Source organism: Corvus cornix, chromosome 2 (genome assembly GCF_000738735.6).
Source record: "Corvus cornix cornix isolate S_Up_H32 chromosome 2, ASM73873v5, whole genome shotgun sequence".
NCBI lineage: Eukaryota > Metazoa > Chordata > Aves > Passeriformes > Corvidae > Corvus > Corvus cornix.
This window is the reverse complement of record NC_046333.1, coordinates 16,686,048-16,711,571: the sequence shown is the minus strand read 5'-3', so window position 1 is coordinate 16,711,571 and position 25,524 is coordinate 16,686,048. Positions and strand designations below refer to the sequence as shown.

At 39.1% G+C, this 25,524-nt stretch overlaps 1 protein-coding gene across 8 annotated transcripts in view; it reads left to right on the top strand.

The window, feature by feature from the left end:
* MYO3A (myosin IIIA) overlaps window positions 1–25,524 on the top strand; it is a 120,562-nt gene that overhangs the window by 66,339 nt on the left and 28,699 nt on the right. For 4 of the 8 annotated variants that reach the window (XM_019285865.3, XM_039548710.1, XM_019285867.3 and 1 more), the window contains exons 14-25: window positions 680–882; window positions 2,653–2,751; window positions 2,852–2,966; window positions 7,748–7,874; window positions 8,863–9,073; window positions 10,906–11,053; window positions 17,790–17,943; window positions 19,176–19,264; window positions 20,980–21,109; window positions 23,517–23,596; window positions 23,731–23,772; window positions 24,210–24,287. In XM_019285865.3, the coding sequence (XP_019141410.2) occupies window positions 680–882; window positions 2,653–2,751; window positions 2,852–2,966; window positions 7,748–7,874; window positions 8,863–9,073; window positions 10,906–11,053; window positions 17,790–17,943; window positions 19,176–19,264; window positions 20,980–21,109; window positions 23,517–23,596; window positions 23,731–23,772; window positions 24,210–24,287 (1,476 nt within the window). The remainder of the gene's footprint in view (window positions 1–679; window positions 883–2,652; window positions 2,752–2,851; window positions 2,967–7,747; window positions 7,875–8,862; window positions 9,074–10,905; window positions 11,054–17,789; window positions 17,944–19,175; window positions 19,265–20,979; window positions 21,110–23,516; window positions 23,597–23,730; window positions 23,773–24,209; window positions 24,288–25,524) is intronic. The other 4 variants (XM_019285868.3, XM_039548711.1, XM_039548712.1 and 1 more) reach the window with 3 other exon arrangements.

Genomic DNA, 25,524 nt, shown 5'->3' with positions numbered 1-25,524 from the left:
CATGATGCTGATCTAGCTGCTCCTTCCTCCCTCCTGAACTAGGGTCAGTTGAAAATATGCTGGGATTTCCACAAAGAAAAGTACCCACTGCAGTGAGGGCTGTGACTTAGTCAGTTCCCTGTTTAACTGAATGTCTTCAAGTCACCCAAACAGTACTAAATAAAATCCTCTTCTAGCTTCTCATCCTTCCACAACCAGATTGCTGTCAGTGGGACATAGTCAGTCTCAGAAGAGGCCACCATAACCATCTAAATAAAATGCCATTTTTTGCATGTCCCAGATGAGATGAAAGTAAACTAATGGATTGTTAGGGTGCAGTGGAGAGTAACCAGATGCTAACAAGGATCCTAAAAGCAGATAGGCCATCTCAGAGCCACAGAACCACAGAAACCACAGAAACCACAGAAATTCATTGATAGTGTTGTTATCATTATGTGTGTTATCTCTTCCAGACAGCCTTAGTTCTGAAGATTGCTATATTCTGACAGATTTCATTTTACGTATATATATATGTATGTATATGTATATATATGCCTTTCTCTCCATATAATTACCATGGGAATGGCTGCCCTGATTATGTCACACTTCACAATACCAATGAGAAGATTAAAAAACCACCTAAAATGTATATATTTGAATAATTACTGATAATTTGAAGCAATATCTTTTTCACATGCAGGCTAATAACAGGACTCTGCAGGAGAAGATTCTCCAGGTGAACAACCTTGTAGAAGCATTTGGGAATGCTGGCACTATTATCAATGATAACTCAAGCAGATTTGGAAAATATTTGGAAATGAAATTCACTTGTGGTGGCACTGTAGTAGGAGCTCAGATTTCAGAGTACCTCCTTGAAAAATCCAGGGTTGTCCACCAGGCAGTGTAAGTATGAAAATTGTATTTGACCTAATTTGGGGGTTACAGAGTAGGCCTATGATGCAGGAAATCACCTTGGTTCAAAACACAAAGATGAATATGGTACCTGGATTTTTTTCTTAAAAAATGTAATGAATAGCTTATAAATCTGTAAGCTAGCTGAAAACTACTCCAGATGATTTTCATTGCCTCCTGGGTTATTTAAACAAATCTTACAAAAATACCCATGTGATATATAAAATAAGAATGTGCAAAGAATTAAAAACTTTCTAATAGTTCAGTTATACATTTCTTTGTGGGATTTTGGAGTATTGTGTTAAGTGTATAAATTGGATTTACTTCCTCTGAATTTCCTCTAGTACTGTAGCTTATTTCTTTGTTTGTTTGCTTGTTTTCCATTTTGGAACATATAGTAGGAATTGTTTATAGAGGGTTACGGATCAAAGATCTCTGCCAAGAAAGACTTGGGGATGCTGGTGGATGAGAAGCTGGTCATGACCCAGCTATGTGCAGTCCCAGCCCAGAAAGCCAAACATGTCCTGGGCTGCATCCAAATCAGGGTGGACAGCTGGTCTAGGGGGGAAATCTGCCCCTCTACCTGGCTCTGGTGAGACCCCACCTGAGGTTCTGCATCCAGCTCTGGGGTCCTCACTGCAGGAAATATATTCTACCTGTTGGAGAAATTCCAGAGAAGGCCACCAAGATTATTAGAGGGATGGAGCACCTCTCCTATGGGGAGCAGCTTAGAAAATTGGGATTGTTCAGTCTGGAGAAGAGAAAGCTTCAGGGTGACCTAATTGCTACCTTCCACCCAAAGAGAGCCTGCAAAAAAGATGGAGAAAGACTTTTTGCAAGAACATGTAGTACAGGACAAGGGACAATGGCTTTAAACTGAGAGAGAATAGGTTTAGATTAGATATTAGAAAGAAATTCTTTAGTGTGAGGATGGTGAGGCATTGGAACAAGTTGCCCAGGGAACTGTGGATGCCCCATCCCTGGAAGTGTTCAAGCCAGGCTGGATATGTCTCTGAGCAACCTGGTCTAGTGGAAGGTGTCCCTGCCCATGAATGATGATCCTTAAAGTCCCTCCCAACCCAAGCCATTCTATGGTTCTATGATCTAGTGATGCTCATGCACAAAGCAAGGGTTTGAACACAATTCCTTTTTCTTAGTCAGTAGTGACTGACTTGGGCATCTCAGGGCTCAGTCATGGTTGTAAATTTTCACCTAAGGATCCAGTTCTTTCTCATAAGGAGCACAGGAGCCTTAAATGTGTAATAAACCTCTGTCCTAGTTTTGGGCATCTAGCTTCTAGGCAAAGCATGCCAAGTGATAAGGTCCTTTTACTGAATGTTTGCTTCTTGGTTCAGGGCTAAAGGACACAGTAGACATACTGCATTCAGCAAACCAGGAGTGTATACCTCTCCCACAGTCAGAAGATTTTTTAAAATAACTGGAGTTAAGCAGCCCATTCAATGTGGGTGGGTGAGCAATGTGCAAGATCTCACACAGCATCTACCAACTGCATCAAAGGCAGAGCAGCACTGAGCTGCTTTAGCACTGAGCAGCCACCCTGGCAGTGTGAAGACAAACATACAATGGCATGAAAAGGTGCTCACAGGAAGTTCTGTAGTGAAGCTTCTTTCAGAGTCCTCTGTCAGTTTGTGTGAGTGTTATTAAATGTTATTAAAATAACATTTAGTAATAGTATGCGTGTCATCAAGAAACGTAGCATGGTTATATTACTAAATCAGTTTGTTGTTTCTGTTGTTTCAGAGGAGAGAAAAATTTCCATATTTTTTATTATATTTATGCTGGTCTCGCAGAAAAGAAAAAACTGGCACATTATAAATTGCCAGATTGTAGACCTCCCAGGTAATGTAGTTTATTTTTGCATAAATTGATTACTAAGAAATGTGGTGTTGAATTGTCAGCCTCATTTACATTCTAACTCTGTATCCATCAACTCTTTCAGATATCTGCAAAATGATCATTTCAGAATAGTGCAAGATTTCATGAACAATAGCTTTTATAAGTCTCAGTTTGAATTAATAGAACAGTGCTTCAAAGTCATAGGTTTTACGCTGGAGGTGAGTGCTGATAACCCTTTTCCTTTGTGAACTTTACCAGCTACCTTAATCAAGAAAAACTTACATAAAGCATTCAAATCTCCTTTGTTATTTTCTTCCTTTAGCAGCATTGTGCTTATGTTTTGGGATCTTGCATGGTCAACTTACTGTTATATAGTATTATTTAAATTTTTAAGGTTTCAAGGCATGGATAAGCCAGTAAAATGATATTAGTCAACAAGACTTCAAAATGAGTGAACACAGCACAGCTGAGTGACTGGGGGGAGGGGAAGATTTTATCAAATTTAATGCATAGAATATGATGTTGTAACTGTTTATTAGCCAATAATTCTAGGCCTGTGAATATGAGCCTCATCTCAGTTTTAAGAGGAAGTCCACGGTGAGAGTTCTAAAAATTCATTGAGTTGAACTGAGTATTGATGAACTCAATACATTTTCACAACTCCAGGGATAAAGTTGAATGAAGTTCTTAAATCCCTTTGGAGATGAATCTCATCACTAAACCTTAACTGAACCCGTTCTTTCTTTATGATTTCATATCATTGCTCAGCTGGCCATTAAACCCCTCTCCTCAGTCTGTCTTCGGTAGAATTAAAATAAAAAAGGATTCTGGATTTATAAAGGAAAGAAATCCCATCCTGTGCCTAGTTTTACCTTACAGAGGTATCATTTATCTCTGACTTTATTTATAAACAATGTAAATAGTAGAGATATGATCCATATAGTATCTGTGAAATAGAGCACTAGTGCTGCAGAATGGATGAATGTTTTAATTTCTCTGACAAAACTCATCTCCATTACTGTATGTGGTAAGGAGCTTTTCACAGAAAATTGCTCACTTCAGTTGACTATTTCTGACTCCCCTCAATGTAAATATTTGAAATAGCTAGCAGAACAGATTTATTCACCTGTTTTGTTCCTCCACAGTCACTTTTCATTAAGTCGTAGTAGCAGTGGCATTCACAGTCTCTTTCTTCTCTACATGTTATTCACAACTGCATTTAGTAATATCACACTTGTACTATCGCATCCTCTCACTTGTGCTTTCACCTTTGCAGAAGCAGCATGAAAGGACATTCATGGTTCAGCACTGACAGCAGTTTTGTCACAGCACTAGAGACCTTGATAAGTCCTAATTTAAAGCATGAAAAGCAGCAAGTCTGTTTTTGTTTCCAGTTCTTTTGTTCACTTGAATGGGTTGACACAATAATCCTGATCATCCAGAAGAGGCCTTCCATACATATTGAAGATGCAGTTAGAACTAGGTCACTGGCTGCATTGTGCAGTTCTAGCATGGATCTTTACTTGATTAACTCAGCAAGCCACCGTGAGCTGAATCTGCAAAGAATTACCTACCTGTAGAACCCTGCAATTTCAGAAGCAGGCTGAGCGCCGTGGGCAATCTGCTTGTGGCTACTTGTGAGCCCCAGCCATGTTAGCCTGCCTTACATCCTACTCTGGGTGAATTAGCCTGTCTGAGGCTGTGCTTGCAAGAGTGAAGGAACAGCCTTCTTCCCCCATGGAGTTTCTGATATCAGATACATGTGTGAAGACAATTTTTTTCAGTGAGAAAAGGACATTGAATTCCATTCCTAAGATCACTTTTTAGTAAGGCAGCCTTAAGCTTTGACATTCATCCCAGTGCACAGAGGAACTTCTATATAAGCATGTTCAATGTTTTATTAGCTGAAAGCCATGGACAGAAAAAAATATCCACTCCAGTTAAAACTGAGACCTAAACAAAGCTTTATTTCTCTGAAATTTGCTTTTAACTGACTGACAGGTTTCAAAAGTAACTACTGTCAGTACTCCCTGTCTTAAAATCACACTGGTTTATTTCAGGCTGCATGGCAAAATTAATAAGAAAGGACTGCCTGAGGGGAACAATAATTATGCTGTATGAGACAGATCAAGCCAGATGTCAAACACACTGGAAAAGGGCAGAAAAATGTCAGCAGCTATACGTATTGTACAGCATGATGGCAGAAGTTAAGCTATCCATTTCTTTGCATTTTTACTGTGTCCCTAAGCTTAAAATGAAAACAATTGCTTAATCCTAAGTAAACTGTGTGCCAATTATCCTCAGCACAATTTTTTAGAGTGAGTTTATCCAGTTTGTCTTGCTGTCACTGGAATCAGTGTTTATTAACTGCTAGATTAACTTCTGAAAGTGTTGAAAACAAGCTCAAGTATTCTAGAGCAATTAGAGATTTTATCTGAGTAAATGATGCCTGACATGGTACCAGCAAACTATTGAATAATACAGATAAAATGCTTTGCCATTATAAAAAGATCATCATGATAAAATAACAATCAGATTTGTGAAACTGCTTCTTATAAAACTACTTCAAAGGTTTTCAACCTGCTGTTTATAAAACACACTAGTACTGTATGCCTCGAATTATGCAGTGTCACAGACTCCTAGTCTGCTTTACAAGTACACCTAGCATTTTCTGAATAAAAAATAATCAGATCATCAGGTATAACAATAAATACTCACCATTCAGATGAAAATTTGGAGGTAAAATCTAAGTCAAACCTGCAACGAAAGCATTATTTTACTAATTTCAAATTATTTTCTCATGTATAGGTACTTAAAAGTAATTTACTGTATCTATCACTTCACTGTCCAGAGTAGTAACAGCTCTTTTCAAGACAGAGTCCTTGTTCACAGAATCACAGAATTAATGAGGTTGGAAAAGACCTTCGAGATTATCAAGTCCAACCTATGACCTAACACCACCTTATCAACTAAACCATCGCAGAACCTCCTAAATAATTTGAAATCTAAATTTGTTTAAGCGAAGTCCATATTAAGATGCTTTGGTGAGTTCCTAACTGACATTTTGAAGGGTAAAATGCTTTGCCAAATCAGAGATGTGAGGCCTCACTCTTCTCCCAGTGAAACTTTTTCTGATGACATTGGTCAGAGATGATATAGACCTATGTGGTGGTTTGATGCTGGTTAAGTGCCAAGCACCATGAAAAAACTACTCACTTATTTGCTTCTGCTATAGCTGAGCAGCAGAGGGGAACTTAAAACTTCATTTTCATGAGGTGAAATAAGGATTATTGAGGAAAAAGAAAAACTTCAAGGCAAAACAGGTCCAAAATTAAACAGTATGAATAAGATTTATTACTAACAGAATTAAAAGTAAAAAGAGTATTGAGAAACCAAAGCAAACTTTCAGAACACCTTTCTTTCCCAATCTTCCCTCTTTCCACTAACCGTGCAAGGAAACAAACATGGGGGTTTGGTCAGTATTTTATTTCTTAAGAGTCTTTCTTCATGTTTAAGGAAAAGAGTTTCTTCTGCTGTGCCGTGGGATCCTTCCCGCGGGAGATAGTTCTCTGCAAACTTATCTAACGCGATTTCAAACTTCACAAGCAACAGCCCGCCCGAATCTGCTGCCATGTGGAAATCTTTCCCACGGGTCGTGGAGTCTTCTCACAACTGCCAGCGTGGGTCATAACAGTTCATGGGGTTTAGTCTTTTAAGGATGAGCTGTTCCAGCCTGCAAGCAAAGGCTCTCTTCTTCAATCTTTAAAAGCCTCTCAGCGTCTGTGCGCTCTAGCATGAGCACTCCTCTTCACGGGCTGTGCATGGATCTCTGCACCTCCCTATGCACTCCATGAGTTATAGAGAAAGGGTTTTATTAAGAGGTGTATTATAACCCTCACCACGGCTTGCAGGAGAATCTCAGCTCCAGTGCTGGGAGCACCTCCGCCCTCTCCCTTCCCCCACCGACCTTGGTGCTGCCATGTTGGCCTTCCTCACGTGACCTCACTTTTCCTTTTTCTCTGACTTAGAAGAAAGTTGGTGTCTTTAAGTTGCAGCTGAGAAGTTGATCTTGCCAGGGCTCTGCATTGGGGAAAGACTCTCCCTGTCTCTTGCTGCTGGCTGCGTGGTGTTTTTGCCTGGTTTGGTGCGAGCCCCACCAGCCTCAGGGGGCCAGCCAGCACCGCCTGGGCCACGGCAGCTTCAGAAGAATCTCAGCCACACTGTCCCAGCCTCAGCTGGGGGATTTTCCAGCCAGGTGGCTGCTCGTGGCTCTGGAGTGGCTCCTCTGGGCGGCCTGGCCCTGGCTGCTGCGCCAAGAGCGCCCGGGGGTCCCTCCCCTTCGCCAAGGGGAACAAGAGAAAAAGGAGCTTTGCGTCATCCCTTCTTTCTTAAATATGTCATCACAGAGGCGTTTCCAGCTTGTCCACATGGTCTGGCAAACTGCCCATCAGCTATTGGCTCTGTGCCAGTCACAGAAGTTTTGGGCAGTTGTTTTTCCTCTTTTTTTCTTGTCTGCCCCTACAAACCAAGTTTTGCTAAACCACCACAACCTATTATTTGAAGTACCTTTGTTTCCATGATGCAAGAAACATAGATGCAGATTTTTTTATATTTTTGTTGATCTGCGTATTAAATTTTTAGACATGTTTGCACCTGTAGACACAGTGAAGGGTAGATATAAATAACCTCTGAATTCTTTCTGTGTAAGAGGATATTCACACCACTGTTTTTGCTTTCCCTACTTCATGTCAATTCTGTCCTGTCAACAAGTATGGAAGAGAGGTTAGTATATGGTTTGTCTTGCCCTCTTTGACTGTCTTACTCTTGAAAGACTTTGCTAAGTACAGAATAGGAATAATTTCTGACAACTGCATTCCTAAAAGTAGTGGGCATGTGGCAGGCGACAGGAAACAACACACACGCAACATGCCCATTGCACAAACCACAGAGGCAAATTACCTGGCTATTAAGTATTGCATTTTTTTAATATACTTTTCAGGAACTTGGAAGTGTGTACAGTGTCCTGGCTGCCATTTTAAATGTGGGTAACATTGAATTTTCTGCAGTAGTATCTGAACATATGATTGACAAGAGCAACATTTCCAATCCAGTAGCCCTTGAGAATTGTAAGTGTTTTTTCCTTAATTTAACATTGTTTTTCTTCAGTGTTTTCATAGCAAATTTATTTTATTGTAAGAGAGGTATCAATGAAAACTGTATTCACGTGGAAATTTTGCAAGAATAATTAAAAATTGGAGGTAGATGAATTCTAAGCCCACCTGAATTCAAATGCAAAAAAGAAAACAATTTCCATGTTATGCATCTTATTTGACTAACCAGTTCTCTGGCATACAGGAAACATGATTAATACTGCAGATGCCTGAAAACATTTTTGGAATTTTTCCAAGGCTATTTCAACATTTGATGGAGAACCTCATTAATGCATTGAATAGTTTTTTCCCAGTTTCTTTCTCAGCTGCTCATTACTTGTTCCCCACATGTGCCTGTTGAAATACAGCTCACTAGTTCTTTGGAAGGGATGCCTTACATTATAAGCTGCTGGGAGGTGGAGGAGGCCAAGGGGCAAAGATTCTCAAAAAATTTGCTACACTTTCTCAGTAATTACACCTGAGGAGATAATGAAGTCTTCATGCTATCTTCTTACATGTTTTCTTGCCATAGAAAAATATTGTGGAACTGGGAAAGAAGCACCCCTTTTTTTGGAGCAAAAGGAGAATAGCAGTGGCTTCTATGAGTGGGTTATAACTGAGAGGGTTATTCACACCTCACAACTTGGATGCTTCTTACATAGTCACCTAGATTCCCTAGCATTTCTCCATAGACTGGAGAAAAAGCCTCCTTGATAAAGGAATTTAGAACCTAAAGCCTCTGCTTTGAATCACTTACTCATTGACTGCAGTGGAAGATAGGAAGGTTGGTGACTAAATTAGATAACAACACTTGTTTGGTGTGAAAATTCCTCATTAGTCCTAGTTCAAGACTTTGATTTGGCCCTTATTCATGGTACATTGCACTTGCACCTTTGATTGCAAAAATGCCTGTTTCACCTTCCAAAATCTGTGTCTGAGGTATGCCTGTGCCATTCCTTCCTAGGCGCATCCCTGCTGTGTATTCAGGCAGATGAACTGCAAGAGGCCCTCACCTCTCACTGTGTCGTGACTCGAGGAGAAACAATTATTCGTCCCAACACTGTGGAAAAAGCCACTGATGTCAGAGATGCCATGGCCAAAGCACTGTATGGGCGCCTCTTCAGCTGGATAGTCAATCGCATCAACACTTTACTCAAACCTGACAAACATTTAAGGTAAAAGAAGATTTTGCAGAATAAAGAGAGATTTTTTTCTGGGAATAATATTGTCTACACTAGAGCCTTTAGTGTAGTTAAGTTCTTTTTCTCTGCTACCTTTTTGTTTATGATACCACCATGTCAAAAATGTCTTGTCCTATTCATAATATATAACGAAAATACAGTAGGTATGGTTGGCAAAAGCATCTGGTGTTTTCCTGTTGATCTTTACTCATTTAACCCTTTCTAAATTACATATTAGCTACTTTTTGTTTTGTATTTTTTTCAGAGTAAATTTTTGATATTCATCATGTTGATTGCATAGGTCAAATTTTGCTCTTATTTACACTGATGCTGTTTCTTTTGTCACTGTTGTTATGAGCATGGTTTCATATATGTGTGGGAATAGTTTTCAAACACATTTACTGAAGGTATTGTCCACTTAACGCTTAAAAGGTGACATTTTAAACACCGTATCAATAATAAATAGCTATGGTTTTCAAATCTGTATTTCTTGGATTTTTTTCTTCATAAACATCAGAGGAGAGCCAAGGTTGCAGTCCTAAAATTCATCTAAACTTTCAATATTTGGTTACAGCAGAGCAACAACAAACAGAATTTTAATCAGTAAGTGATAGGATAAAATCCGTGATAGATGGGGCAGCACTTCTAGCCTGTGTGCCCTCACTTGTCTGTTACGGAGCCCTTTTCAAACTGAATATTTACTTATTATGCTGGTGAGGAGGGAGAAAATCCAACCTGAAATGTTCACTGTAAAAAAAAAACCCAAACAACTTTTGCTTGATCTTGTGGTAGTAAAATAATTTGCATTTACTATTTTTATGTAATTAGCTCTGAAAAAGGAATGGGAGAGTTAATTTTAGCAGTCTATTCATCAAAAATGTAATCTTGAGACAGATGAAACAGTCACCGATTTCAGATCCCTCCACAATGAAATGCTTCTTTTTTTGAGATGGACTTCACAAAGAGGTTTAAGTACTATTCATGAGTGTCTTGAGGCTGATTCTTAATTTCTGATTTCATAAATCTTTATTTAAAAAATAGTTACAGATAGCCGCCCAAAGAGGTTTTATCAAAAGAATGTGATTTATATTTTGCCTAGAAAGACACTAATGACAGCCTCAGTTTATTATAAAATTATATCCTCTTAATTTTTTGCTTCAGCAAATAAATATTAGAGCTTTTTTCCAGTTGCAGAAGTGATCACGTATCTTCAGTAAGTCCTACCTAAAATATCAAGCCAAAGTTTTTCCAGTGCTTCTCTGGAATTTAGTTGGTAATTTCAATGCATACCACATCCTAGTGCATAAAGTAGTTATTTAGCTGCATAAAATGTCTAGCTAGTCATTCTTTTTACTTTAATGTTAAACTAAGCAATTTTAATTGTTATGAGTAACTAATATGAGGAAATAATACTTAATGACAACAGTCTTTAATTTCACGATGTTGGTGAGTAAAGCCTGTGTTATTACAAGAGAAACAAAAAGAAGTGTGTGTTCTTTCTGCACTGTAGTTGGCTTTTTAGAATAATTACTAACAAATATTAGTGTAAAAATAAAATTATAAATCCTCTATTCACTTATCAATTGACTTAGTTGTTGTGTGATTCAGTGTATCTGTTCTGCATATTCAGTAATCTTTGAATTGATCTGCATTTATTGTATTTCAAACAAACAATTATTGTCATTTTAGGAGAAATCTGGTTCAGCCAAACTTACCCTGTGTCACTGGTGTTCAGATTTGGCCCATGATTTCCTTTTGTGAAATAGTAATGAAGGTAATTAATGTAAAATAGATACAACAATGGAAAGTATATTTCATCTTTGCAGTGAAAATGATGATGGCTTGAACATTGGAATTCTTGACATCTTTGGCTTTGAGAATTTCAAAAAAAATTCTTTTGAACAACTGTGTATCAACATTGCCAATGAACAAATTCAGTTCTACTTCAATCAACATGTCTTTGCCTGGGAACAGGTACGTGTTGATTATTTTGATAAAGCTTTAGTATTACTGAATGTATGTAATGTTTCTTGTCTCAAGAAACTGCGTTGTTCCTTCTCCGTAATAGGTTGTAAATAACAGATTATAACAAATGGGTTTTAAGTATGTATTCCGTGAAGCAGTGTTTGCTATTTGCAAGTAAAATGCCAACATAAAATGCATTAAATTTGAAATTTACAGTAGCTAAGCAGCACTGTGATAATCTGATTGATGCAAATGCAATATTGTTTTCTTGAGGAATAATGAGTGTTGTAATGTATGATTCTCTAGTTAAAATGTAAATGAGTGGTAACAAAACTTTAAAAGTGCACTGTTCATAATAGTTTACTAATAAGCTTAATGAACACTGAAATTCCATTTTTAAAAACTGCAAATCTCATAATTATTTTGTTCTTATTGAGAAACTAGATCATCTCAGCTAAATAAATAATTTATTGTAAAGCAGAGAAAAGGAATAGCATTGTAAATATAAAAATTTATTAAATTGAAGAGGAGAGGGAAAAACCTCAAAGAATATAATCTCAACTTTGTAAATAATTCCAGGAGACTTAAACTAACCACCTTTAAATCATTGTTCAATATTGTTATTTGAAGAAATAACATGTTTAGGGAAAAAAAAATTGATCTTGCTGAAAATTGAAATATTTCAGAATTCTGTATGGCAGAATAGTCAGAATTCAAACTGTAGGTGAAATTATACTTCTGCTGTTTTACTGAAATTATTGGTGTTTATGATACATGGATGAAAATTCTCCTGAATGCTAATTTTAATTGTTAGTACAGTATTTTGTCAGTGTTAATCACTGTTTGTTTTAAGGATGAGACAGATATGAGTTTGGAATGTGTCCATGTATGCAGGTGTGTGCATGCATGTACAGGCATGTGTCAGTCTAGAGGTGTCTGTATCTATGTGTAATATGGCAATTTTTTTTAATGGATCAATGTTTTATCCTCTTTCCAATTATTTCAGGAAATGTTGTCTTGCAGTCTTGTATCTTGTAGCTGTTTTTCTAGATTTATGTGCAAGATTATTGACACAAGTATTTCCTTGGTTTTAATATCATCTAAAAGTCAGAGAAAATTTAACTTGATCTGCTGTAATTACTTAGGCATCTTCTTTCCAAAGTACACAGGTTCACTAAAGAAGGGCACTTGGCTATTGCTGTTTCTAACAGTTGGAAGATGGAAATAGCACAGACTGCAGCAGCAATGTTTATTCCTGTCAAACCCAGGCACTGTCCAGGTCCCATGGACTTGCATATGTCCACTTTGCTTAAATGTTCCCTAACTTGATCCTCCTATGCTAAGTTTAAGTCTTCCTTGCTCCAGACTTTTTCCCCTTGGTCTCAGGGACCTGGGGTTATCAGTCAAGACCTATGCAAAGAAAGCATTGAATATCTCAGCGTTTTCCATGTCATCCACAAACTTGTTCAGCAGCAGGACTACATTCTCCCTAGCTGCCTTTTGCTGCTGATGGACCTGCCTTGGCTTTCCTAGCCCTATTCCTGTACACCCTAATACTGTCTTAATGTTCCTTCTCTTTTTTAATTGGAGTCAAGTTCAGTGTAATCTGCTTTTACTTGTTGCTAGGTATCCCAGTACAGAGCTTTTTGGCCAGACCTATATTAATGCAGAGGTTTGTGGTGTCACTGTGTAGTAGGAACAGTTTGCCCTCTTGCATGTGCCTTGCTGCAGTGTTATTCTGCAGGGTGGTTATTCTGCTACTGAGCAGATGAGGGGAAAAATTAACTTCTTACTTTGACAATATATAGTTTGTCCGTTTCTCCCTGTAGGAAATTAGTACAACAGCTACAGACCCTATGGAAGGGGAAGGTGATCTTTATTTACAGAATCTCTAAGTATGTCAGTTGTACCCATTTCCATTCATTCTCTCGTAGATTTCATTGACTCACACATAGAATGCACCACAGTGTGTGTGTGTGTGTCTGTGTCTCTGTGTGTCTGTGTGTGTGTGTGTGTTCAAGTGGTCTGGCCAACATAATTTGTGAGTGACATATAGGATAATGGACACCAGCTGGCAAGTCTTCATCATGTCTGTTAGGTTCTTCTTGCTGAAATAGTTTTTGGACATATCTTTTACAGCCTTTAGCAATCATTCTTTGCCTCAAACCCTTATTTACTTCAGTGTCCATACTCTTTAGGCAAGGTCATTATCTGGCTTTCCTTGTTTGGAATATATATATCTTTATGCCTGCAGTCCATTTCCTTGGTGGGCTCATAGGAAAATTGTGTGTGATGTGCTACAACCTCACAGTCTTGCTCCTGCTGTCGGATTTAGAGGGTGTTCCCCTCACTAACTCTCTGCACTGTGTTTTTATGTAAGTGAAGGCCTTCTGTTCTTGATGTAAGCAACTCTTCCCCCAGTTTTATTGTTACGAACAAATGTTCTTCATTCAAATCACAGGCTATCACATGGCTATTCTTTTAAGACTCTTTCTTCTGGTGCTTAATCGCAAATTCCCATTCATATTTCATTTATACCAGTCCTAATATTTCTATTACAAGTGTCCACATCCAGCCTGTAATACCAACCAAGTGTCTACCTTAATTTACATTAAACCACTACATCAGATTATATCAAACTTTGTTATATTATCTTGTAGCAGTCTCCAAAGATATTACTACAGCAGTGCAGAATGAGCTATATAGTTCATGTACGTGTGGGTGTAAATCTCCCCCTTTCAGAGACGGGAGATGAGAAATGTGTTATTCTGCATTATAACCCAATGGCACAGAATGATTGATAGTCATTATAAGACATCACTTTTCACTTATTTATTACATGGTTGTCCCAGTTGTACATCACAAAAACAGCCTTTGAGCAAGCAGGGGGCGTCAGAATCTTTTCTGTTCACCGTAAGAACTCTCCTGTGTTGACACCTGTAATATACTTTAATTGTAAATTAAAATAAAAAGTATCACTGATGCAAAAAACAAACATTAGGATGATCTCTGCCCTTTGCTGATGTATTGCCTGACTTTACAAATGACTTTATATGCAAGGGTTTGTGTCTAACTCTAAAAGACAGAAGTTATGTTTACAAGAAGGCTGGTGCCAGCAGTCACCAAGACCTTTGTGTTGACTTTCCATTAGCCTGAGCTGACATGGTTTCAGCATTGTCAGTGGTCTCTTTTCTCTATCTGAATCTGAAAAGTGTTCACAGTTTTGCTTTCCTTGGAAGTGTGGCCTACACAAATAAGGCCTCAGTAGTGATGGGGTCAAAGGAAGGAACAGTGATACTATCACAACCTGAGGCTCAGGGTGTCAGCTAGAGTGGAGTGTCTGTGTGCCAACGTGGAGAACTCAAGTCAGAATTAAGGGAATTTATTCTTTATTGTTGACTTAATTTTTGCATTTAATAATAAAGGCTTTTAGGCCTTAAGGCAATCTCCTTTCCCTAATTTAACAGAAAGACTGAAGTGGGTATATCGTTTAAGACAATGCAGATTCCCAGTAGCCAATGGAGACAAATAGATATGTCCCTATCTCTACTGACTGGGGAGAGAATCTGGCCTCTCAACTTAGTCACTGCTTTTAGTCTTGCTGGCACAAGGGGTTTTTTTGTTTAATATAAAGCAAAGCAGAACTTTTGGACCTTCAGTGCTGTTCTTCAGGTTGTTTCCCTTACATATTAGGTACTGATGTAAGTTAATTTCTGTTAGTTCCAAGATCTGCAGGTGACATTGTCCAGCAAGACAGCCTTCCCCTTCCTTTCTTATTTGTCATTCCCCCATAAAAAGTAAAAGGTGTAATGGCAGATAGCTAAAGCATTTTGGAAAGTAGCAAGTTTGCTGTCATTTGAAAGGATGATACTTTTTGCATTAAATGTATGCAATGTTTATTTTACATTCTCATGACAATTTAATCTTCTAGTTTCAGCTGGAAAAGGTTGGTTCTGGATAAGTCTCTGGTGTCTGCATTTGAACCAAAGTGTCATCATAACATGTTCTCAGCAAAATGGCATTACTTTATTAAACATGAAGACCATTTCCTAATGCATTTAATAATTCTTTTGTTACCACTGAAACAGGTGGTACAAGCTAATGTTACCTAGTTTTGATCATAGAAATTATACCATGCAATAGTAAGATGAGATGGGAGCCCAATTAATAGTGTAACTCAATTATTCCTTTTGACATGCCATCCACAGGAATACTTTCTAACTTCTTGAATTTCAAGAAGTAGCTATTTTGTGGAGCTTTCTTGTCACAAAACATCATGGGGGATTACAAAATCCTGTAGCTGATTCATCTTATTAATTCAAATAAGACCTATTTCATTACAGTTTTATGATGTCCATCGTTAAAGCTTTTATATTTGCTGCTTGTATCCTAATGATGTGGTTGAAACCAGCATTGCATAAGTAAATGTAGTACAGTATCATTTGTGAGTCATCTGTCACACTAGTGCCTGGCTTGGTTATCAGCTGTCCTTCAGGAGCCCATGGGAAGTGATGGAGTGAACTCCTTCATATCCTGCTGGGCAGATGGCAGCATTACCCGAACTGTCAGTGCTGACACTCATTCAACTGTCGAGACACAAAAGACACAAAAAGGTCACATACACTGCAGGCTTGGAGGTCAGGCCCTGCATGCTGGCTGGGCAGGGAGGGGAGCAAATGTTGCTGTTACAGTGTAGTAGTACAGCTACTAAGAGTTCCTTTCTTTTTTGAGGAGAACACTTTATCAGCTCTAAACCAGCCTCTCTCACAAGCATTTGAAGTTAGGAAAAGTTTATCACTAGATAGGTGGGTTGTGAGAGCTTGTTTGAGGATGCCCAAGTGTCACAGAAACACTTTCCACTGATAGATTCATCCTGAGGAATCTCTTCCCTTTGCCCCCTTGATAAGGGTACTCTAGATAATTCTAGGAAGTAACTGCTGGTTCCATGCACATCTGTGTGTCAGTGCAGCTGTAGCCCTCAGTTTGGCTGCCGCTGCTCCCATGTTATCTTTGGGAGATAACACAGATTCATACCCTTTCTGCCACCAGCTCCTACAGGTATATAATTAACTTCTTGCCTATATCAGCAATACATTTATTAGTCTCCTGTCTTGTCCTGCTACTCAGGTCATTGATTAAAATAAAAAGCAAAACTCCTCCTGTCCACTGCTTCAGGGGAGGCATGAATGAGGTTAATGTTAAGCTTCTCAAACAAGGAGCCCTCACGGGGCTGTAGGAGAGATTCTTACTGATTACACCCTTGTATGGCATATGAACTGAATTATAACCTATCCTTAAGAGTGAAGAGTGTCCTGGGAAATTAGATCAATCTGGATTCCAGAAGGGTTTAGGTATATATTTCGTGTCCTCTTTCAAATGGATCAGTAGATCTTTATTTATTCCTGTATTTTTAGACCAGTTTTATTGATTTTATGCCTTTTGCTGTTTCTCTGAGGTTAAGAGGAATGAAACAGGTGCTATTCTGTTGTATATGAAAGTGATCTTCTTTTTTAAATGCTCAATGTATTGCCTTCTTCACTCACTCAGATGCAAATGAATGACACATAAGGAGAGGTCTTCCAAGGTTAGAGGTCTTTGAACTCATTAATATTAGCCATCATTCATTTTTGTGACACTCTTCCCACAATGAATTCAGGATAGCAAAATTGTGATGTTAACACCATACATGAATACAACACTTATAAAGTCCCATCCTTTGGTCGAGGGATGATTTTTAAAGTAGATCAAAAGGCTTAACTCTGTGTTTCACAGTACAGCCTGCACAGGACTGAAGACAGCCCTGGCACAAACAGGATCACTGTGTGGTAGATAACTGCTACTGCTTTACCTAATGCAAGCAAAAATAATGGGGGGTGGAAGTCCCTAGAGCAACTTTCCCTTGGTCAATCTACAGCTTGCTAAAGGATTAAGGAAGGTCATTCTTGTGTTCTCCAGCTATAATCTAAATTATATTCAAGATAAAACCATTGCAACACACTGTGTGGACACATTTGTTATTTGCTTTTTCTTAGTCTGGGAGGAATCCAGAGATATTTGCAGTCTTCAGGAGAAAACCAGCCAGACCAAACCAAACAAAAAAAGCAAACCCAAAAAGTCCACCCCACTGGCTTTTCTGTTGTTTTTAGATCTTGGGGAATACCTTTCCCCAGTTCTTTAAAATGAGTGAAATGTGTTAGAGGCAATTCTGAGGCAATTTATTTAATTCCTAGGAAGTATGTACACAATTCTTTAATTTTTAGAAAGTATGTGCATCTTTCTTCTCCACATAAGAATTTTTCGAGATGTTTGAGGAGGGATCAAACAAAGCCACTGTAACCTATAGTCACTTTTGTAAATCTTAGCCATCACTTAGATCTGAGCAATGAATTGGGAATGTAAATATAGCTCTAAATGGTTAAGAAATTTTCTACCTTTCAGACCAAGGAAATAAATAGGCCCTGAGATCTCTATTTGCAAACACTATACTTTATCTTCTTCGACTGTTTCTTTAATTCTTGCTATTCCTGTAAAGTATCTTACTTTACCAAATATGCCATAGGAGTATTGAATTTACATATTCAAAACCAAAATCCCATCTGACACTTGTTTCTGCAAAACCTTAATGTCTTTAGCCCTGAGGCATACTTTCTCAGTGTCGTTTTAATTTGCTACAATTGAAAGTTTGAGACTTATTTTCTGAAGTGGTTCTGTATGCACAGAGCATGCCTTCTGTTTCTTGCTGCAGAATGAATACCTTTACGAAGGTGTTGATGCAAGAGTTATAGAATACGAGGACAACAGGCCCCTCCTAGATATGTTCCTGCAGAAACCAATGGGTTTATTGTCTCTGCTGGATGAGGAAAGTCGATTCCCACAAGCAACAGATCAGACGCTTGTAGGTAAGTATATGGTTCATTTCACAGTTTTGCAGCTTGTCTTCTGTTAGATTTTTGTTTGGCATATACAGCTTGGACTACATGCTAGTTATTTTTAGTGACTCCCCATTTCAGTATCACAGTGTGTTTGAGGGAGACATGCATGCAGGAATGCTTGTGTCCTTGAAGTTCATAGAGAAACATCAGGAGTACAAATGAACCTAAACTGCTGATCCAGGTTTCAAGTTCTCTGGCCTTCAGGAATTTTTTGCTGCAGAGCTTGAAAAGTAAAGATCAAACTGAGTTAAAACTCTAGGTTCATAGACCAAGAACACTGTTTGCAAAGTTGAGTCATGTTCAGCTCTGAGATTTTTGATGAGCAGTATCTGAGCAAGAAGCTTAATACTTTTTAAGAGTAATGACTGCACACATGCTTCAGTGCCTTTCAGCAAATTATGCTTCCTGAGTGTTTTCTAGTCACAAATTAAAATTAAAAAACCTAAATTCATTGTAGTTCAGATCCTGGCTATTTCAGTGCTATTGCGTAGTTGCAGTTACCGGTGACTTAGTTATGTCAGTGGTATTTCTGTGCAGATAAATCCTTGTTTAACTCATTTTTGAATGTGCAAAGTGTCAGATTAGAGTTTTTACCAACACCCAATTACAAAACTTAATAACATCCAGTAACAATGCCCATGCTAAATCAATTCTATGAGTCTGTTGTTCTTCTAGCCTCATACTTTTTATGAGGTTAGAAGAACTCTACAGTACTGAAGCCCTCAATCAATGAGTAAATGTTTTCTCACAATTCCTCAAGGAATCCTTAGGAAAGATTACTACATTGTTTCATATATTTAGATCTAAATCTTGGAAATGCAAGCCCTGGAAGTGTTCAAAACTCATGTGGATGTGTCACCTGGCTTAGTGGTGAACACAGTGGTGCTGGCTTAAAGGTTGGACTCAATGATCTTATACTTCTTTTCCCACCTTAATGATTCTATGATTCTATGATTTTCTGAGGTCACACGTTAAAAAATTGATACAAAGTAAGTAACTTGTCCAAGAGCTCCCATATTCTTTATCCAGAGTCTTTTGTTGCAAGACCATTATGGTATCTCTGTCCTTGAAAGCCTCAGTGTCTGTTTTGTGCCTCTGCATTGGCTGAGAAGTCAGGCAATATCCTTGGAGGGACACAGCTTCAGAAGAGAATGATTGTACAGTAACTCTGGTAAAATAAGCTGTGTGTTTCCTTTCAGAAAAATTTGAAGATAATTTGAAGTCAAAATACTTTTGGAGACCCAAAAGAGTAGATCTAACCTTTGGAATTTATCATTATGCAGGAAAGGTAAGACACCTGATGATGTTAGTTGGGGAATGGTAGGGTTGGAAGGAAGTAGAAGAGGTCACCTGGGTTGGTTCTCAGCAATTATCTATTCAGTCCAGACATGGGTATGTTGGCAAGGTCTTACACATCACAACTAAATTAAGAAGCTATTATCCCTCATTTAAAAAAAAAAAAATCAATAGCAGTAGTATATTTTTCTTAAATGTCACCAGGTAAATGAACTGACTGTATTATAGAAGACCCAAAACATAACTGGTGTGTAATGCAACTCAGTGCTCTTCCCCTTAGTTCCTCAAAGTCCTACACCATGCTTGTTCCCACTGTTTCTAACCAGGACCCAGCTCCATTCTTTCTACTACCTCCTACACCCCATCAGCCTTACTTAGTTCTTTACTTTGTCATCATCCAGACAGAGAGTGCAGGCCCTGCTTCCTGCTTCATTCAATGAGCAGCATCGTGCCTTCCTGTACAAAGTGACTTGCTGCACGTGCCATACAAACACAGGAGGAGCTGCTCTTACACTGCAGCAAGATGACACTGGCCACCTGAACCTTGCCTTGGGAAAGCAGGAGCTCCCATCTCCTTCTGAGCTCTTTTAAAGAGTACAAGAGTGAGCACTGATGTCTCTCATAGGAAACCATGTTGGGTCTTTGCAGTGCTGGAGACAAATACTGCCCATCAGCTGATGGAAGATAACTTACCCCTTAAGTAAGACAGCCAGCAACAAAGAGCCTCTTGTAACTCCTCTGAACCTCATCTCCAGCTGAGTTGCATTTCACCAGCCTAGCATAACTCACTGCAAGGCGTGGAAAGCCAGGTCTTCCTGTACCATTCCTGTTACCAGCCCCTGAATACGGGGATTACACCAGTTCCCCATCAGTGTTCAACAAGCTCTTTCATTAGGAAGTTTCTTCTGCTGTCTAACTTATGCCTCCATTGCTGTCATATAAATTCATTACCCCTAGTCCAGTTTACTGTGGAACTGGAAAAAAAAATTATTTCCTTTTCCTTTACAAGTCTTTTTCATCATTTAAGACTGCTGCAGAGTTATTTTGTGATGGATTTTTCTAAATTAAGCATCCCAGTATCTTCTACCCTTCTTGACAGGTCAAGTTTTCTTTTGAATCCCTTAGATTACCACTGAGATAGAACCCTGAAGTTACATTTTGAGTTACATACACCATTCTTAGAGAGATTTCAATTGCCAATATGTAGTTTGTGATTCTACAAACTTCCTCTACAATTAATACAGAGATCTCTAGGAAGAGTGTTAAGTCCTGGGTCCAGTACAGCACAATATAAATAACACAGAAAGATTGTACAGTCATATGGATAATCCTATGAGGTGTGGTTGAAATCAAGTGCATTGTAATTGTGCATTTACATATGTACTGGTGTAAACAAGGACCACAATACACTTGTCCTAGTGATAAATCCACACAAATTAAAACCGCTATTAACATATCTGCATTAGAAAAATGAATGCCTCAAGCTACTTTGGAATGATGGATTTGCTTTCAGTGATCTTCATCATATCTCAGTATTGAAAAGTTAGAACTTCCAGTGATCAAAAGACAGACTGTAAGCAAGAGTGAGCCTGATGGCTGAAAAACTATTTGTGTGTCTTGATACATCAAAAGCCCTATTCCAGAAAGCCTGAATTTACAATTACTTTTCAAAACCCAAGAAGACATATAAATGTACTTTTTAAACAGGTTCTATATAATGCAAGTGGATTCCTAGCCAAAAATAGAGATACTCTGCCAGCTGATATTGTGCTGCTACTGCGATCATCTGAAAACAACCTGACGCGACAGCTGGTAACCCATCCTCTCACAAAAACAGGTATTGCTGTCGTGGTGATCTTCTTAGCTTTCTTTAGCCATCATGATGACCACTGCTAGGTTTCATATGACCATTAATTGATGACATTATACATTTTGTGGCTTAACTTTCCAACCATAGAATCTATACTGAATGGAGCCTCAGCCATCTCAAGCTGCCGGGTCTGGTCAAGTGCCAAGGAAGTGGTAGAGACTTCTTTCAGGCCCCTCTCTTCAGGGTAGGGGATCAAGACAGGGAGTGTAGTTCATCTCTTGAGTTGAGGACTGAACAGGAAGGGTCAGGTAAGTCACTGGCCTGTTTTGGACAGGGCATATATAAATTGCCTCAGTGCAATTTATCTCTAAATGGCAGAGAACAAAGGTTGGGGCTCCTAACATCTGCTGCAAAGAGTGAGAAGACACTCCTCTATTTCCTCAGTCTTAAGAGTCCTTTACAAAAGGTAAATGATGGGGTCCTAGTAGTAAGCTCTTCCTCAAGGAATTCAGAAGTTGAGGTGAAGGAATAAAACTGGCTCCATGGAAATTACTCCTAAATTGCACCTTACTTGAACTATGTCCTTGCAAAATGTCCTACCTTCCACTTCAGGATGATGGGTAAGTCTCCTTGCAACCAGTTTGTTATTGTGTTGTAGTACTCCCTGTGTGATGGCATTGATGCCATACAGTACTTTCTTGTGTAACTACACAGGAGACGTATTTCTAGAAGAACAGAAAAGCTAAATTGGAAGAGCCTAATGGAAATGAAAATGTTATCATAACTTACAGAAGCTGAGGCTTTGGCAAGGCTTCGGTTCTTTACAAAGGGAGCATTGCTAATAGAATGCAAAATTCGGTCTTGAAATTTTATTTTAAGTGAGTGTTCCTGGGAAAGCACAGAGCTCAATGTCCTTGCCTGAACTTTTTGACTCGTTGATATCTGCTAATATACTAAACTATAATTTCCAAAGAGTCAAAGTAAGCGTCCAAATGGTTCCAAGAACTGATCCCAAGTCTTAATGTTTTGCAAGATAACTCTGAAGGCTGTTTTAGTCTTCTTGTTAAATATTGTGAAATGCTGCATGTAGCCTTTCAAAACTGACCCAAACCATCCAGCCACAGCCAGCTAAAAGTTAGGTTTCTGATCTATGTTATTAATCTAGAATCAGAGTAATTGTAGAGGTTTACGCAAAGTCCAACCCATCTTGCCTGTCTCAGGTGTTTCTCTTGGGATGGGGAAAACCTCCTCTGAAGGTGTGTCTCTCCACTGAGTACAGCAGGGATCCTCTAGACACCTCACTTTCAGATAGCTAAAGTTAGCTGTGAGTAATCCTCTCTTTCTTCTTCCCACCTGTGATATTCAGCTGAACCCCAGGGAGGTTTAGCCCTTGATATCATCACACGATACCTGATGCATTACCATGACACATATTTGCAGCTGTTATTCCAGCTCTTGCCCACCTCTTCCTGATAGTAGCTGTGCACAGAGATATAGGCTCTCCCAGTGGAGAGGGAGATCCCAGAAGTGTTACGTTATTAGCTGAAGCAGTGGCAGCATGCAGCAATGGTTAGGGTTTATCAAGACAGAGAGACATGATGGAAAGCTCAGCAGAGTTTTCATTATTCCTTGAAAAGACCAGTGTCTGTGTAAAGCATGCCAACACACCTAGTCCTTCAAAGTCATCATAATGAAGGTATTGCTTGATTTAGAATTCCGAAGTTAGAGCCTTAAGACTTTGTCTGTGCTAGTAAACCAAGAGCCAGTGAACAGCAGCTGACACACTCCCACAGGACTGCTCATTCTGATTAATGGCTAGAATGCCTCCCTGGGACAGTTTTTGTCCCTAGTAGCTACCAGTCAGCTAGTAGCCTCCCAGGAGTACCCAGCCACACTTCAGAGAAAGGACAGGCCAGTGATGGTTTCCAGAAAGCTCTGTGGAAAGAGACAACCTTATTTTTATCAGGGGGTTGAAAGAGTAGTGGAGTCTAGAGTTTAGGTGTATAATCTTGAGTCATGCCATGTCACTTTTCCTCAGGGCCAGACAAGGGTGCTAGCCCTTTTTTTTTTAAACTAACATGTAGCACTAGAACTAGAATAGTACAATAACATTCTTAGGGTAAAACCACATGGATGCTCTAAGATGTATCTTTCTTACCTTCTACAGCAGTCAGTTTATTTTTTTATCTAGTAGATGACATATGAGCTGAAGGAGAAAAAATCATCCTGTTCCGTGTTCATGCAACTTCTTCAGAGCTCATTCCATCCCAAGGGTTAAAGGTTAAAGGGGAAACGAGGACATGCTCTGAAAAAAGTCAATGACCTTTATAATCATATGGTTGCACTGGGGCATGAATAAGGTGTTTCAGCATCGCTTTTAGTTTAGATGAGATGTAAGCACTTTGATAGGTTGCTTTCTTTCATCTTCCCATAGGTAACCTGGCACACACCAAAAGCAAAACTACAATCAGTTACCAAATGTGGACCTCCCAAAAATCAATCAGTCATACAAAGGTAAGAAAACTATTTTGTGATTCTGCATTGAAGCCTAATTTAAACTAGAAAGGCAGTAGTTGTTTTGGTGTTGAAAGTAAGCAAGTAACCCCTTCCTTGGTTTTTCTCCCTCTCCTATTTTCTTTTCTGTTTAGCTGGATATCTTTGTGTTGTGCAATTCATATTCCTTCCGTGAGGTAAAAAACTAACATTTCCCTTCTTTCTGGCTATAGTTCTATAACAACTTCAGGGGAAAAAAAAATACAATTTCCTAGCTGTGTTGTAGCAAAAAGAGAAATTTAAATATTGGTGTGGAGTATAGCCACATTCCTTAGAGAACTAGCAAATTAAGAGTGATGATGAAATAATAGACAGGACCTCAGACATCGTCCGGTTATTTGTGGCAGTTATTAGATTCTCTGTTATCAACTTGTGCCCTTTGTGTGTGTGAATGTTTGTGTAGCAAAGTATTGGTGTAATTGATTTGTGCTAGTGATCATGGTGTAATTTGTGCTGTTTAGAATACTTTTTAAATTATTTATCTTCTCTGAGGGGTGCTTTCTTGGGGCATTGGAAAGGGCACTACAGGCTAACTAGAGATCAAAAGTGTAATTTTTTTTCTTCATCTTTATAGAATGAAGCAGGAGATACTGGACATCATCCAAGAGAGACAACCAGCATGAAAACACAGACAGTCGCTTCTTATTTTAGAGTAAGATATCAGATCTTCTAATAAATATTTCTAGAGTACAATAAATGTTTATTCTTTTACTTTTTGAAATGCACCTGTTGAGTTAGAGTCATTAGTGATCCATTTGGAATTTGTGAACTGCATATATGGTGCAGCAGTCTGTGCAGTTCAAATATCTTGAGGAGATTGTGATGTTTCATGTTTAACTGTACTTGATTACACAGCCACATTGCTGTCATGATGATGTATGACGATCAATATTAATCTTTCACTTGCTTGTTTTTCCACCAAGGAAGATAAAGGGAGATTGGACATTTGTGGTATATACAGCATTTCTTTAAGGGTTTAAGAAAGAGGGAAAAGTTAATTGGAAGCAGAAGCTCCAGAGAAAGTTCTTGATGGTCACTGCAAAGAGACTGCCCAGAGTTTATGTTTGTGGCTCCTTCAGCAGTGCTCTGGACCTTCCCAAGCACTGGCTGTGCTGCTGGTCCTAAAATAGAAAATAGCAGGGAAGAGCATCCTTTCCTCTGAAGTGGTGCACAGAGTTGGTTCTGGTCTGAATATCCAGCTCTTGTTTAGTCATCTCTCCCAGCAAACCATAAAGTGGCTGAGGGGATGTTCATGATGGATTGGACACCCAACTCAAAGGAATACCAAGTAAGTTTGCTGATGACACTAAATTGGGAGGAGCTGTCGACTCCCTTGAGGGCAGAGGCCCTGCAGAGAGACCTCAACAATTCAGAGGTCTGGGCAGTCACCAACCATATGAATTTTGACAAGGGCAAGTGCTGCATTCTGCACCCAGGGTGGGGCAACCCTGGTTGTGTGCACAGACTGGGGAATGAGAGGCTGGAGAGCAGTGCCAGGGAAATGGACCTGGGGGTCCTGGTCCATGTCAAGGTGAACATGAGCCAGCAGTGCCCTGGCAGCCAGGAGGGCCAAGCATGTCCTGGAGTGCATCAGGCACAGCATCACCAGCCGGGCAAGGGAGGGGATTGTCCCATTCTGCTCTGCACTGGGGCGGCCTCACCTCGAGTCCTGGGGGCAATTCTGGGTGCCACAGTATAAGAAAAATATTAAACTATTAGAGAGCTTCCGAAGGAAGATCATGAGGATGGTGAAGGAGCAGAAGCTGTATGGGAAGAGGCTGAGGTGACTTGGTCTGTTCAGTCTGGAGAAGAAGAGACTGAGGGGAGACCTCGTTGTAACCTTCAACCACTTCACAAGGGGAAGCAGAGGGCAGGTACTGATCTCTTCA